We start from the raw sequence: 16,796 nt of genomic DNA on the forward strand, positions 1-16,796 counted from the left end.
GTGATAAGGATGGATCGATCTGCATTCTTCTACATGTTGCCCTCCAGTTGAACCAGCACCATTTGCTGAAAATGCTATCTTTTTTCCATTGGATGGTTTTGGCTCCTTTGTCAAAAATCAAGTGACCATAGGTGTGTGGGTTCATTTCTGGGTCTTCAGTTCTATTCCATTGGTCTATCTGTCTGTCTCTGTACCAATACCATGCAGTTTTTATCACTATTGCTCTGTAATACTGCTTGAGTTCAGGGATAGTGATTCCCCCTGAAGTCCTTTTATTATTGAGGATAGCTTTAGCTATCCTGGGTTTTTTGTTATTCCAGATGAATTTGCAAATTGTTCTAACTCTTTGAAGAATTGGATTGGTATTTTGATGGGGATTGCATTGAATCTGTAGATTGCTTTTGGTAAAATGGCCATTTTTACTATATTAATCCTGCCAATCCATGAGCATGGGAGATCTTTCCATCTTCTGAGGTCTTCTTCAATTTCTTTCCTCAGCGTCTTGAAGTTCTTATTGTACAGATCTTTTACTTGCTTGGTTAAAGTCACACCGAGGTACTTTATATTATTTGGGTCTATTATGAAGGGTGTCGTTTCCCTAATTTCTTTCTCGGCTTGTTTCTCTTTTGTATAGAGGAAGGCAACTGATTTATTTGAGTTAATTTTATACCCAGCCACTTTGCTGAAGTTGTTTATCAGCTTTAGTAGTTCTCTGGTGGAACTTTTGGGATCACTTAAATATACTATCATGTCATCTGCAAATAGTGATATTTTGACTTCTTCTTTTCCGATCTGTATCCCCTTGATCTCCTTTTGTTGTCTGATTGCTCTGGCTAGAACTTCAAGAACTATATTGAATAAGTAGGGAGAGAGTGGGCAGCCTTGTCTAGTCCCAGATTTTAGTGGGATTGCTTCAAGTTTCTCTCCATTTAGTTTAATGTTAGCAACTGGTTTGCAGTATATGGCTTTTACTATGTTTAGGTATGGGCCTTGAATTCCTATTCTTTCCAGGACTTTTATCATGAAGGGGTGTTGAATTTTGTCAAATGCTTTCTCAGCATCTAATGAAATGATCATGTGGTTCTGTTCTTTCAGTTTGTTTATATAATGGATCACGTTGATGGTTTTCCGTATATTAAACCATCCCTGCATGCCTGGGATGAAGCCTACTTGATCATGGTGGATGATTGTTTTGATGTGCTCTTGAATTCGGTTTGCCAGAATTTTATTGAGTATTTTTGCATCGATATTCATAAGGGAAATTGGTCTGAAGTTCTCTTTCTTTGTTGTGTCTTTGTGTGGTTTAGGTATAAGAGTAATTGTGGCTTCGTAGAAGGAATTCGGTAGGGCTCCATCTGTTTCAATTTTGTGGAATAGTTTGGATAGTATTGGTATTAGGTCTTCTATGAAGGTCTGATAGAACTGTGCACTGAACCCGTCTGGACCTGGGCTCTTTTTGGTTGGGTGACCTTTAATGACTGCTTCTATTTCCTTAGGAGTTATGGGGTTGTTTAACTGGTTTATCTGTTCCTGATTTAACTTCGATACCTGGTATCTGTCTAGGAAATTGTCCATTTCCTGAAGATTTTCAAGTTTTGTTGAATATAGGTTTTTATAGTAAGATCTGATGATTTTTTGAATTTCCTCTGAATCTGTAGTTATGTCTCCCTTTTCGTTTCTGATTTTGTTAAATTGGACGCACTCTCTGTGTCCTCTCGTTAGTCTGGCTAAGGGTTTATCTATCTTGTTGATTTTCTCAAAGAACCAACTTTTGGTTCTGTTGATTCTTTCTATGGTCCTTTTTGTTTCTACTTGGTTGATTTCAGCTCTGAGTTTGATTATTTCCTGCCTTCTACTCCTCCTGGGTGTATTTGCTTCTTTTTGTTCTAGAGCTTTTAGGTGTGCTGTCAAGCTGCTGACATATGCTCTTTCCTGTTTCTTTCTGCAGGCACTCAGCGCTATGAGTTTTCCTCTTAGCACAGCTTTCATTGTGTCCCATAAGTTTGGGTATGTTGTACCTTCATTTTCATTAAATTCTAAAAAGTTTTTAATTTCTTTCTTTATTTCTTCCTTGACCAGGTTATCATTGAGTAGAGCATTGTTCAATTTCCACGTATATGTGGGCATTCTTCCCTTATTGTTATTGAAGACCAGTTTTAGGCCGTGGTAGTCCGATAGCACGCATGGGATTATTTCTACCTTTCTGTACCTGTTGAGGCCCGTTTTTTGACCAATTATATGGTCAATTTTGGAGAAAGTACCATGAGGAGCTGAGAAGAAGGTATATCCTTTTGCTTTAGGATAGAATGTTCTATAAATATCCGTTAAGTCCATTTGGCTCATGACTTCTCTTAGTCTGTCTACATCACTGTTTAATTTCTGTTTCCATGATCTGTCCATTGATGAGAGTGGGGTGTTGAAATCTCCCACTATTATTGTGTGAGGTGCAATGTGTGTTTTGAGCTTTAGTAAGGTTTCTTTTACGTATGTAGGTGCCCTTGTATTTGGGGCATAGATATTTAGGATTGAGAGTTCATCTTGGTGGATTTTTCCTTTGATGAATATGAAGTGTCCTTCCTTATCTTTTTTGATGACTTTTAGTTGGAAATTGATTTTATTTGATATTAGAATGGCTACTCCAGCTTGCTTCTTCTGACCATTTGCTTGGAAAGTTGTTTTCCAGCCTTTCACTCTGAGGTAGTGTCTGTCTGTCTTTGTCTCTGAGGTGTGTTTCCTGTAGGCAGCAGAATGCAGGGTCCTCGTTGCGTATCCAGTTTGTTAATCTATGTCTTTTTATTGGGGAGTTGAGGCCATTGATATTGAGAGATATTAAGGAATAGTGATTATTGCTTCCCGTTATATTCATATTTGGATGTGAGGTTATGTTTGTGTGCTTTCATTCTCTTTGTTTTGTTGCCAAGACGATTAGTTTCTTGCTTCTTCTAGGGTATAGCTTGCCTCCTTATGTTGGGCTTTACCATTTATTATCCTTTGTAGTGCTGGATTTGTAGAAAGATATTGTGTAAATTTGGTTTTGTCATGGAATATCTTGGTTTCTCCATCAATGTTAATTGAGAGTTTTGCTGGATACAGTAACCTGGGCTGGCAGTTGTGTTCTCTTAGGGTCTGTATGACATCAGTCCAGGATCTTCTGGCCTTCATAGTTTCTGGCGAGAAGTCTGGTGTGATTCTGATAGGTCTGCCTTTATATGTTACTTGACCTTTTTCCCTTACTGCTTTTAGTATTCTTTCTTTATTTTGTGCGTTTGGTGTTTTGACAATTATGTGACGGGAGGTGTTTCTTTTCTGGTCCAATCTATTTGGAGTTCTGTAGGCTTCTTGTACGTCTATGGGTATCTCTTTTTTTAGGTTAGGGAAGTTTTCTTCTATGATTTTGTTGAAGATATTTACTGGTCCTTTGAGCTGGGAGTCTTCACTCTCTTCTATACCTATTATCCTTAGGTTTGATCTTCTCATTGAGTCCTGGATTTCCTGTATGTTTTGGACCAGTAGCTTTTTCCGCTTTACATTATCTTTGACAGTTGAGTCAATGATTTCTATGGAATCTTCTGCTCCTGAGATTCTCTCTTCCATCTCTTGTATTCTGTTGGTGAAGCTTGTATCTACAGCTCCTTGTCTCTTCTTTTGGTTTTCTATATCCAGGGTTGTTTCCATGTGTTCTTTCTTGATTGCTTCTATTTCCATTTTTAATTCCTTCAACTGTTTGATTGTGTTTTCCTGGAATTCTTTCAGGCATTTTTGTGTCTCCTCTCTATGGGCTTCTACTTGTTTATTTATGTTTTCCTGGAATTCTTTCAGGGATTTTTGCGATTCTTTCAGGCATTTTTGCGATTCCTCTCTGTAGGCTTCTACTTGTTCTCTAAGGGAGTTCTTCACGTCTTTCTTGAAGTCCTCCAGCATCATGATCAAAAATGATTTTGAAACTAGATCTTGCTTTTCTGGTGTGTTTGGATATTCCATGTTTGTTTTGATGGGAGAATTGGGCTCCGATGGTGCCATGTAGTCTTGGTTTCTGTTGCTTGGGTTCCTGAGCTTGCCTCTCGCCATCAGATTATCTCTAGTGTTACTTTGTTCTGCTATTTCTGACAGTGGCTAGACTGTCCTATAAGCCTGTGTGTCAGGAGTGCTGTAGACCTGTTTTCCTCTCTTTCAGCCAGTTATGGGGACAGAGTGTTCTGCTTTCGGGCATGTAGTTTTTCCTCTCTACAGGTCTTCAGCTGTTCCTGTGGGCCTGTGTCTTGAGTTCACCAGGCAGCTTTCTTGCAGCAGAAAATTTGGTCTTACCTGTGGTCCCGAGGCTCAAGTTCGCTCGTGGGGTGCTGCCCAGGGGCTCTCTGCAGCGGCAGCAACCAGGAAGACCTGTGCCGCCCCTTCCGGGAGCTTCAGTGCACCAGGGTTCCAGATGGTCTTTGGCTTTTTCCTCTGGCGTCCGAGATGTGTGTGCAGAGAGCAGTCTCTTCTGGTTTCCCAGGCTTGTCTGCCTCTCTGAAGGGGATTTGGGTGCAGAGAGCTGTTTATCCGGTCTGTTTCCTTCAGGTTCCGGCGGTGTCTCAGGCAGGGGTCCTGCCGCTCCTGGGCCCTCCCCCACGGGAGCCCAGAGGCCTTATACAGTTTCCTCTTGGGCCAGGGATGTGGGCAGGGTTGAGCAGTGTTGGTGGTCTCTTCCGCTCTGTAGCCTCAGGAGTGCCCACGTGACCTGGCGGTTGGGTCTCTCTCTCACGGGGTCTGGGAGCAGAGAGCTGCTGCAGGCCAGGATCCGCGGGTGTGGGACTTCCGGTAAACACAGAACGTGCCCGGTCCTAGAGGAATTCTGCTTCCGTGTGTCCCAAGCTCACCAGGCAGCTTTCTTGCAGCAGAAAATTTGGTCTTACCTGTGGTCCCGAGGCTCAAGTTCGCTCGTGGGGTGCTGCCCACGGGCTCTCTGCAGTGGCAGCAACCAGGAAGACCTGTGCCGCCCCTTCCGGGAGCTTCAGTGCACCAGGGTTCCAGATGGTCTTTGGCTTTTTCCTCTGGCGTCCGAGATGTGTGTGCAGAGAGCAGTCTCTTCTGGTTTCCCAGGCTTGTCTCTGCTTATAAATTCTTATCTTTGTTATCGATTGAATGTTAGTATTCTTCTCCTTTGTCCTAAAGCCCTAATATTGTGTCTTCCTCAGGGTTCATTCTGTTGGTGGGGCTTGACACTGAGCTTTTAATTTGCCTTACTCAATTTTTAATTCCCAGTAATTCAGTTTGGGGTTTCTTTAGTCTTTCCGTATCAATAGTGAATTCCATTTCAATATTTTGTACTGTCTTCCTTCGTCCATTCAGCTGTTTTCCCCCTTTCAGAATTCAGATGGGATTTTGTATCCTCATTGATTTCTCTGAACATATTTATAATTAGTCTCATGAATTCTTTGGAATTTTAAGGTACTCCCATAGGGGGCATTACTGAGAGAAGACATTGCATTTTCCTGTTTCTTATGTTTTGATGTGCAAATGTTTGCAGTATTCAAAAGGAGATAGTTTTTGTTGGGTTGAGGTATCAGTTTTCCTCTCTTACACTTGTGCTCAGAGCACCAGACTGGATCCGCAAGAGTACAATGCTGTCACAGCAGTAGTCACTATGCAGGCACATGCCTATTAAGATACTGTGAATTAGTAGTGAAATACAAAACCATCGCTACTTAAACATTGATGGTTTTGAGAAGAAGCACTGTTAGTGTGTGTGTGCTAATATATCAGTGTGCATCTGAGGAGAAAGCACAGTATGTCTAGTGCTATTGGATTGATAGAAAGGACAGAAAACATGGATAAGAAGGGAGTGGCAGCAATCATTGGAGGACATGAAGCAGTTTTTACTAACAGTTGGCTGAAAGGGGAAGGGTAAAGACATGAGATCAGGTAGCATAGAACAGTCCCTGTTCTCAGAAGACATAGAGATTCCCCTGTACACTAGGCAAGCCTTTGCTATTAGGGAGTTTTAAGGAGAAAGGAAAAGAACAGATGTGGGAAGAACAGAGCAGGACCCAATCTGCTTGCTGAATTGATACTTTGGTATTGAGTAGAGGAGGAATAAATGTGAAGGGGAGAGTTGTCTCTGGGTTTGGAGATAAAGTGAAGAAACACTGACCAGCTTGATTGCTGGTCTGGTTTGGAGGGTCTGGGCATTCATTTCCAGGGTCCCAGAGCACACTGGCTTGCTTTCAGGATTTTCTTGAGATGTCCGGTGGCAGATGCCAACCATGTCCTAGGTTTTGTCTCCAGGTATATCTTCGTGAAGCCAGTTTATACATGGAGTTCCAGTCCAGGTATATGGCTTCAAAGATGGATTCTCAGATGTCATTTACACATCTGGGTGTTCCATAATGGGGCTGATTCTACATGCTGACTTCACTCCTATGTAGTCCTTCCAGTTGTCTAAGATACTACTGTTAGCTGATGTGAAGTTCCTCAGCAAATTCTGGCTCCTGGGAGTTTTTCTGCTCACTTAATATTGTAGTGTCCATTTAAAGTTCCTTTACAGTATTCTCGTGACTAGCCTTTATTATATAGTTTGTACGACTCTTCCTGAGTTTCCCCAAGAGTATACCTCAAGAGTGTGTCTTGCCCAGCCAACCCACCTATACAGCATGACACCTCACTAAGTGCTCCAATGAATTCTGAGTACCATCCACCCAGCACTGAGAACAGTTTTTCCAGTATCTCCTTCCATCATTCCTGTTGCTGTGTGGAGTCTGCCCTGTTTTTCTGCTGTTTAAAGTATCTGTTAAGGAGTGGTCAAGATGGCTTGAAGGTTAGAGATGCTTACAACCAAACCTACAACCTGAGTTTAATCCCTGGGACCCACATGGTGGAAGGGGAGAACTGATTCCTATAAGTTGTCCTCAGACTTCCACATGTGTATTGTGACACAAGTGCACACAAACAAATAAGTAAATGTAATAAAATCTGTTAAATATCTGGTATGGAGACAACTACAGATTGTCTAAGCTTCTCTGGATCATGCCCAGCTATTATTGGTCCTCCCTGTCACTGGTAGCCTCTCAGGCCCAGCCACTCCCTTTGGACATAAGCTGGACTTTCCTGCTTTATACAGTTCCCTTATTTTGTTATTTAAGCTGGGGATGTTTGGGTGTCAACAACCTCTTCCAATAATTGTTCTCTAGTTCTTTCCCCCTTCTACTTCCCGGAGACTTTGGTAGACCATGCCAGGATGTTGTTCCTTTTTGGAATTTCTCTTAGTGATCCAACTTTGACATTGGTATCCCTTACTGATCTTGCCTTTCCTAGGTCCGAGCTCATCAGCTGGTTCTTCCTCCTTGTGACGTCGTCATCAAGGCTGTTTCTGAGTATGTTAGTTCCATCAAAGATCCCTCAAACCTGGACGTGGTTGGCAAGGATGTTTTCAAACAATCTCAGGTGAGTTGGTCTTCCCTTCCCAAGAATCACTAGCATTCTTTAGTTTTAATTAAAAAATTACTTTGGGTGCACACATGTTTGCAGATGGGTGCATGCTCTGCCCTATGTGTGGAGGTCAGAGGACAACCTATTGGAGTTGGTTCTCTCCTTTCACCATGTGGCCTTTGGGAATCAAACTCATGTTGTCAGACTTAGTGGCAAGTGTCTTTACTTGCTGAGCCATCTTGCCAGCCTTCATCAGCTTTCTTACATTTGCCTGCCACACTACTAAGTCCTCTGTTCTTTTCTGTGGTCCCCGGTTTCCTCCTTCCTACTTGATTTCCCATACTTACTGGCATAAATTCTAAAATTTCCTTTAAAAATGGTCTAAGATCTGAATAGAAGGAGCCTTTTGTTTTTGTTTTCTTCATACTGATGATTGATGTATTACAAACATATTCTGAAAAATTAGAAAATAAATAAGCTGCCTAAAATTGTATTCCCTAGAAAGAAAGTATTCTAGGTAATGCTACTATGTGGTAAGCTGTGCCCACATCTAATCTTGATCTTTACATATTTTGATTTTTTTAAAATTTTTGTGTGTAAGCCACAGTACACATGTGGTGGCTAGGGGACAACTTTGGGGAGTTGGTCCTCTTGTACCATGTAGGTTCTGGGGATTGCTAGCAAGTGCCTTTGCCCATTGAGCCATTTCATTGTTCTTAATGTATATTTTAATATATAGAAGGTCTTGCTGGAAGATAAAGTGGATAATAAAAAAGACTATTTCAAATGAGTCCCTATAAAATGAGAATCAAAATAATTGTTAATATTGCAAGACAGGATCCCATCTAGGATTTTTTGTTATAAAGTAAAAGTTACAAAAATAAGTTAGTTTTGTTTTTAGCAATTTGATTTATATGTGCAATACTTTTTAAAACTTACACTGTGTTTAATTCACATTAGTCAGTTTGATTTTTTGTGTGTGTATGGTATGAAGTTTTTGAGTTATTGATTTATGTAGTCATCATTAAAATCAGAATTCAGAAGAGTTGCAATATCCCATTCCCTCTGACCCTCAGGCTTTCCCTTTGTAAAACCACTGAAACCCATTCCTAATACCTTAGCATTCTCTGGAACTATAGTTATGTCTTCTAGATAGTATGACATGGGTGGAATCATAAAGTATAATAGTTTTGAGAATGTCTTTTGTCATTCAACAAATACTTTTCTGAGTCTTTCAAGTTGGGCTAGAGAGACGGCTTAGTAGTTAAGAGCATGTGCTGTTTGTACAGAGGACTGGAGTTCACTTGGCAGCATCCATGCTAGGGAGCTAATAACTGCTTATACCTCTAGCTCCAGGGGATCCAACACTCTCTTTTGGCCTTCAGGGCCACTTCAATGTATACACATACACACACTGACCCCCCACTACACATACAAAAAAAATCTTAAAGAAAAAAAGAGAATTACGTTATTGGATGTTTTGTGTGCTGTGTGTGTGTGTGTGTGTGTGTGTGTGTGTGTGTGTGTGTGTATGGGTGTGTGTGTATGGGTGTATGTGTGTATGGGTGTGTATGCGTGTGTATGTGTGTGTATGGGTGTGTGTGTATGTCTATGGGTGTGTGCGTGTGTATGTGTGTGTATGTGTGTGTGTATGTGTGTGTGTATGGGTGTGTGTGTATGTGTGTGTGTATGGGTGTGTGTGTGTGGGTGTGTGTGTATGGGTGTGTATGCGTGTGTATGTGTGTGTATGTGTGTGTATGTGTGTGTGTATGGGTGTGTCTGTGTGTATATGGGTGTGTGTGTATGGGTGTGTATGGGTGTGTATGTGTGTGTGTGTGTGTGTGTGTGTGTGTGTAATTCACTTTTATGGATGTACGAACAGCTCATTCATCCACACATGCCTTTAAGAATATTTAGATGGGATTTAGATTGGATATAAATTTAGGTTGCTATAAATAGAGCTGCTATAAACTCTTACACACAAATTTTTATATGAATATAGCATTTCATTTTCATAGTATAAATATCTAGAATTAAGATTTCTAGAACATATGGTAAGTGTATATTTAAATTTATAATAATGCCAAACCATTTTTCACAGTAGCAATCCCTTTCCTTATCCATGTTTGGACAATATTTTATGTACAATTTCTGCACATGCAAGTGTACACGTGTGTGTGTGTGTGTGTGTGTGTGTGTGTGCGCGCGCGTGTATAGGGCTTGCTTATGTGGAGGTCAGAAGACAATCTGCAAGGGTCTGTTTTCTCCTTTACCATGTGGCATCCAACTCACATGGTCACGCCTGGTGGTAAGCATTGTCTTGCTAGTCCTGATTTATTTATAAAGTACCTTGTCCTGCCAGGCAAGTAGTCTACTACCCAACTATACCCACAGTGCTAATCATAGTTTAATTTGTATCTATAAATGCCTCATAGTGAACTCTTGTTTGTTTTTTGAGACTCACTAGGTAGCTCTGACTGTTTCCAAACTGGTTATATAGACCACACTGTCCTTAAACTTGCACTGATCTCCCTGTCTCTTGTTTTATCAGAAGTGCGTCAACTTAATTACAAATAGGTTAATATTAAGCCTTGAAGCTGAGTAGTGATTCGCCCAATTTCAATCTTAATTTGTCTTTGTAATTCTTTTGCCTTTCCATATAAATTTTAGAAAGAATTCTTGCTTGGATTTCAGTTGGAATTGTGTTAAAGGTGTAGAATAATTTTTTTCCCAAATACTACTAATTAAACCTATGGCCACATACATATTGTGTCAGCTATCTACCATGCGGTTCTATCCTTAGCATTTTCTTTTTCTTTTTTTTTTTTACATTTTTCTATTTAGATAAGGTTTCACTATATTGCCTTTAACTAAATTTGTAGCTTAGTCAGGTCTTGAACTTGTGATCTTTCTGTCTCAGCTTCCCAAGTAGCTACGATTACAGGTCTGTACAGCTGAGCTCAGCTGTCAATATTTGAATTCAGTTATATGGTAAATCCATCTTATTTCTCCCTTCTTTGATTTTTATAACACTCTCTTCAATGTTTTATAGTTTTAACATACAACCCCTGCATATTTTTTAATTCAGTTTTATTTCCATGCTTTTCCTTTCTTTTTCTTATGGTATTAGATATTGGCCTCATGGCCTTGTGCTTGTTAGACAAGTGTTTTACAATAGACAGAGCTATGCTCTCAGGCTCTGACATGGTCTTAGTGTTTATACTTAAGTATTTTCTATTTCATTTAGTGTAACATTTTTATTTATTATTACTCATAGAAATATGATTGATTTTTGTGTGCTGAGTCTTGACTTGGATTTTCTGTGCTCACTTATTAGTTCTAAGAGTTTTTGATAGGCTTTCTGGCATTTTGGGTGTAAGTGGTCATGTTTCTGAATGGAGATGTTTTATCTTTCTTTTCCAATTTGTGAACCTCCCTCACAAACCTGGGTTATTGTACTGTTTAGGATTTCTAGGAATACCAAGACTAGAATTCATTTTCTTATTCCAGTTCTTTAGAAAAATTATTCAGTCATGATTAAATATGATAAAAGCAGTTGGTTTTATAGACATAGATGACTAGGACACACATGTGCTTTTTTAGTCTTAGTTTGGCAAGATAATTCATCGTTATTATAATGATCGCATAGTATATTCTCTGTGTGTGTGCATGCCTGCATTTGTGACAGTGCACTTGTATGTGGAGACCAGAGGTCAATGCTAAGTGTGTCTCTCAGTCACTCTCTATTTTATTACTTTTTAAGATTTATTTTACTTTAATTATATATGGGTATGAATATGCACACTTAAGTAGGTGTCCTAAAAGAACAGATGCCCTGGATCCCCCAGAACTGGGCCCTCTGGGAGAGTAGTATGTGCTAGTTTTGAAAATATTTAATTATGTGTCTGTGCCCATGTGTGCATATACACACAGAAGTGCTGTTGCCCTTGGAGACAAGAGCCATTGGATCGCCTGGATATGGAAATTAGAGGCAATTGTAAAATGCTCAGTGTGGGTACTGGGAACTGAGCTCAGGTCCTCTGGAAGAACAATCATTTCTGTTAACCCCTAAACCATGTTCTCCAGCCTACAGTAGTTAACTGTTAACCAGTGAAGCATTTCTATAGCCCCTTTATCTTTCTTTGTGATACAGGGTCCCTAACTTAACCTATTTGGCTGACAGTGAGCTCCAGGAATCCACCTATCTGCTTCCTCAGCACTGGAATTGCAAATGTATGCCTCCATACCCACCTCTGTGTGAATGCTGAGGAGCTGAACTTAGACTTGGATAGCAAATACATTTTGTTTACCAAGTCATCTCTCTCATCAATCATACAAATGTATTTTACACATCAGTGATAGAATCATCTTTTCCTTCTTTCAAGTCATCAGTATTTAGGATTAATATATTTTATATCAAACCTCTCTGAAACATTTTGTGTTTCTGCAATTGAATTATTGGTATTTCACAAAGTGTGTTTGTATTTTATTTCATGGATAGCAGTTGTAGTTTTTGTGCTGGGTTGAACTTCTTTCCAAGATAATAAAGACTCAAAAATGAGCTGGCAAGTCTAATGGTTAATCTTCATTGTCAGATTGACTGGATTTTTGGTGTTTGTTTGTTTGTTTGTTTGTTTGTTTGTTTTGGTTGATTGTTGAGACATGGTCTTACCATGAAACTCTGGTTGTCCTGGAACTTGCTATAGACCAGGTTGGCCATGAACTCAGAGATCCTTCTACTTCTGCCTCCTGAATGTTGGGATTAAAGCTGGTGCCACCACTGCCCAACTAAGGTTTTCTTTTAAACATTTACTTATTTATATGCATGTGTGGTGTAGCATGGCATTCATATAAATATCATAGACAACTCCCGGGAGTTGATTCTTCTTTTATATCGTATGGATTCAAACTCAGGGAATCAGGTTTGGGGGACCGAGAGCCTTGATCCCAGTCATTTCACTTGTGCCAACTTGACTAGATTTAGATTCACCTAGGAAATATGTTCCTGAATAGTTCTATAAGGGCTGAGGAGTGAGCACTCACCCTGAATAAGAGTGCAACATTCCTATGGACTGGGGCCTTAGAATGAATGAAAAGGATGAGGAAAACTCACACTATAATTAATCTCTCTTTGTTCCCTGAATGTAGATGCAATGTGACAACCCCCTCACGTTCCTGCTACTACGCCATCCTGCCATGAAGAACTACATTCTCAAACTCTGAGATGAAATAAATCCTCTCTTATTTCTTGTCAAGTTGCTTTTGTCAGGTATTTGTTATAGTATTGAGAAAAGTAACTAATTCAGCAAGTGTTCCTTCTTCTACAGAGGCCAGTGAGGTAGCCCAGCAAGCAAAGGCAGTTGCTGCCAATCCCATAACTTGAGTTAGTTCCCTGAATCCCATATTGTAGGAAGGAACCCATTTCTGACGGCTGTCCTCTGATATCCACATGTGTAAAGTGACATGGACACATGGACACAGATAATGTAGTTTACAAAAGGATCATATAGATATATTGTTAAGTTAGTTCTTTATTTGTTTCTTAGAATTTTCCAGTAATGTATCTGGTATGGATTTCTTTGAATTTATTATGTTCAGATTTTGCTCAGCTTCCTGAATCTCTAACTTTGTCTTTTACTAAATTTGGAAAGGTTTTTTTAATTGTTTCTTCAAGTAGATTTTTATGTTTCATACTTTTGTTCTTTACTTCCTTGACCTCAAATGCACCAAATATGTGTGTTTGTGCACATATGGATGTCAGAGGTCAACTGAAGGTGTCCTTCAAGAGTTGTCCACCTTGTTTTTAGACAAAGTGTCTTACTGGAATCTGCAGCTTGCTAATTTGCTAGGAAGGCTGGCTGGCCAGAGCCTCACCATTCCTCATTTCTCGCCCTTCCCAGTGCTGAGGTTACAAGCATGCCCCATAATGTCTTGCTTCCTGGCATGGATGCTGGCTATCAAACTCAGATCCCTATGCAAATATTTTACAAATGTGTTGGCTCCGCAGCATACCTCTTTCCTTACTAACCTATGGGGGATTGGGCAGGGCAGGGAGGAGAACAATACACTACCCTTTTAGATCTTTTGGTATTATTCAATGAATTCCTATGGCCGTTTCTTTTCTTTTTTAAATTAAAATTTATTTTATTCAGGGCTGGACTTCCCTGCTCTCAGCATCCCTCAGTTGCCTCTAGTTCTGTGTCTAAGATTGAGACTTCTGAATTTCCCTCTTCCATGTTAGCTTATCATGCTGTTGGTGTAGTCCTTGCTCAGGTCACTTTTGTTTGGGTGACAATGTTAGTGGGCCTTCATGGATGTAATTTTCATGTCATTTATAGAAGATACAATCTCACCGCAAACTCCCTTATACTCTAATGCAGTCTTCCACTCCCTCTTCCATAACGTTGCTTAAACCTTAGGTTAAGGAGTTGTGTTATAGATGTATCTGGTGAGACTGGGCTCCAGAGCTCTGCATTTTTTATTGGTTATGGTTTTCTGAAATGGTCCCAGACTGTTGCAAAGAGAAGTTTTATTGATGAAGGGTGAGGACTACACTTACCTGTGGGTATAAGAGTAAATATTTGGAATATAGCTAGGAATTATACTGGTTCAATAAAGTGGTGGTTGTAGGTTCTCCAAGATCCATAGCTTCACTAGTCCTGAGTGAAGCATGATTCCCTCAAGTCCAATTAGAAGGCTTTTGGTTACTGTCAGAATACATATGCCACCATTGCTCCCCTAGAGTTATTGTGCCAGTTGGTTATTGTCGTGATTCATAAGTGTCATACCTGGGTAGAACTGTTGGTTGTTTCCCTCCTTAGGAAGCTTGCATAGTATCTTCTGGTACCATGTAAGCTAGTCCTCAGGGAGGAGGTTTTCAGGTCCATTCCAGCCTGGGTCCTCTGAACCATGTTAGAAATGCGTGATGCCGGTTGGGGATTTAGCTCAGCGGTAGAGCGCTTGCCTAGCGAGCACAAAGCCCTGGGTTCGGTCCCCAGCTCCAAAAAAAAAGAAAAAAAAAAGAAATGTGTGATGCCTTTAGGAATAGGGACTTACATTTCACCTCTGGTGCACAATCAAGAGAAATAGCAAAAGCTTCTAATATTTTGGAAATCTCTTGGAAAAGCCTAACAAACAACCCAAAGGAGGATATCTTACGTCTGACATTGAGGGTTTTGTTAGATAGTATATAGCACACGAGGGCAGCATTTTCATCCCAAATATGAAATTTTCTATGATATATATATATATATATGCATGCATTATAGGTATTTTTAAATAGACCATTAGCAGGACAATTCTTTAAGAGTTTTTCAGATACTATTGCTGTTATTGTTATTTTTTTCCCTCCTCCCTCCTGTTTCTGGATCTGGGTTATATCACTCAATAGGATTTTTTCTTTTTTCTTTTTCTTTTTTTCGGAGCTGGGGACCGAACCCAGGGCCTTGCGCTTGCTAGGCAAGCGCTCTACCGCTGAGCTAAATCCCCAACCCCAATATGATTTTTTCTAGTTCCATTTGTTAACATACAAAGTTGTGTAAGTGTCCCACATTTTTTATTACCTATTTGTCAGCTGAAGGATATTAGGAAACATTAGATTGTTTCAATTTCCTAGCTATTATGAATAGAGCATCAGTAAACATGGCTGAATAGCATATGTTCATTTGGTAGATTTATTTTCAGCTATTATTCTGTCTATTAATCCTCTGTCAGATATATAGCTGACAAAGCTTCTTTCCCCTTCTGTGGGTTCCTTCGTGTAATATTTTTGGGTTTTTTTGGGGGGGGGTGGCATACAGAATCATTTTAGTTTTCTGAAGTCCTATGTGTCAGTTGTTGGCATTAATTCCTGGGCAAATGGTGTCCTATTCAGTAAGTCTGCCAAGGACCAGCCTTGGCTTGGAGAGGGGTGCTGAGGAAGGAATATTTGAGAGTCTTGAAAGAAGCAACTCAAAGTCAATCATTGTCTTTGTATTCTGCTTGAGATGGCTTCCCTAGGCGGCTCTCTGTAGATGGCAGTTGGTTCTGTAGTCTGCTCAAGATAAAATTTTGCTCGATAGATTTCTGTTTGAGGCAGCTCTCTGCTCCAGACAGCTCTCTCTGTTTGAGACAGCTCTCCCCTGCCAGAAAAATTAAAAAAGCTTCCTAGGTAGCTCATGGGTTTTCCAACCAAAGTCAGAAAAGCTGCTAGAAAAAAAATTCTAAAAGAGCCATGTTCCCTCTCCAAGCAGATCTCTCTAGGTAGCTCTCTATTTTGTAGACCAAAGCCCAGTCTTTTATTTATATGTTAATTTAGTCATCTACTCCAGATTTCCTTTTGATTATCCCATAAGTCAGCATTTTAGGACCTTAGCCCCTTAATATTAGAAGAAGACAGTAAATACACATTTTTTAAACTTTGTAAATGAATTCAGAGATCTGTCTGTCTTTTTAAGCACAGACAAGAAGCTAGCTGGGTGGGATCCAGCTCTATGATCACCATTTCTACTATGCCTGGGCCTAAACTTGATCTGTCCTAGCCTGACCTTGAACTCAGAAGTCTGCCTGCCTTTGTAAGTACAAACAATAAGTTTAGCTGAGTGTAATCCCCATTCCCTAAATCTCTTTATCTCCTTCCTTAATATCTTTCTGACAATCTGGCTCATGGTACAGAAGCCTCTGTTCTTTTAGGTCCATGAAGCCCCTAATATAATTAATATTGCCTCCTTATATTTTGCATAGTTGAGAAATTATATATTTTTGAATTCATGTTTTCAGAGTTCTTTTTCACAGCCTTAAGGGCTATCCTGGAGGTCACAACAATTAACATTTTGCTTTTGCTAAGGGCATTAGACAACTCTAGCCTTCTAGACTTGTGCTGTCTTGGATTATCATATAGTCATTAACATTTGTAGTAAAAAAAAATCCTGGCCCAGAGCTTCTTCTTCCCTGCCTTAGACTATTTATGTTTCTAGATAAAAGACACACACAGCCTTTAATTTTTAATATGTCTTAGTAGCACAATATCTGAGCAGCTGCCTACCCTCCATGCTGTTATTAGAATCTACTTTTTTTTTATTAACTTGAGTGTTTCTTATTTACATTTCGAGTGTTATTCGCTTTCCCGGTTTCCGGGCAAACATCCCCCTAATCCCTCCCCCCTCCCCTTCCTTATGGGCGTTCCCCTCCCCATCCTCCCCCCATTGCCGCCCTCCCCCCAACAATCACGTTCACTGGGGGTTCAGTCTTAGCAGGACCAAGGGCTTCCCCTTCCACTGGTGATCTTACTAGGATATTCATTGCTACCTATGAGGTCAGAGTCCAGGGTCAGTCCATGTATAGTCTTTAGGTAGTGGCTTAGTCCCTGGAAGCTCTGGTTGCTTGGCATTGTTGTTCATAAGGGGTCTCGAGCT

The 16,796-nt window shown here is 40.1% G+C and overlaps 1 protein-coding gene and 1 pseudogene across 5 annotated transcripts in view; one reads left to right on the forward strand and one right to left on the reverse strand.

Annotated features, from left to right (window-relative positions):
- The window catches only part of Fam120c (family with sequence similarity 120 member C), a 156,971-nt gene that overhangs the window by 50,734 nt on the left and 89,441 nt on the right, over positions 1–16,796 (forward strand). For 4 of the 5 annotated variants that reach the window (XM_063280060.1, XM_039100523.2, XM_063280063.1 and 1 more), the window contains exon 4: positions 7,291–7,419. In XM_063280060.1, coding sequence (XP_063136130.1) covers positions 7,291–7,419 — 129 coding nt within the window. Of the gene's footprint in view, positions 1–7,290; positions 7,420–12,552; positions 12,660–16,796 lie in introns of those variants that run through there. The other variant, XM_063280061.1, reaches the window with a different exon arrangement.
- On the reverse strand, positions 15,561–15,626 carry LOC120099437 (U7 small nuclear RNA; annotated as a pseudogene).

The sequence above is a fragment of the Rattus norvegicus genome, chromosome X (assembly GCF_036323735.1).
Source record: "Rattus norvegicus strain BN/NHsdMcwi chromosome X, GRCr8, whole genome shotgun sequence".
In the NCBI taxonomy this organism is placed as follows: domain Eukaryota; kingdom Metazoa; phylum Chordata; class Mammalia; order Rodentia; family Muridae; genus Rattus; species Rattus norvegicus.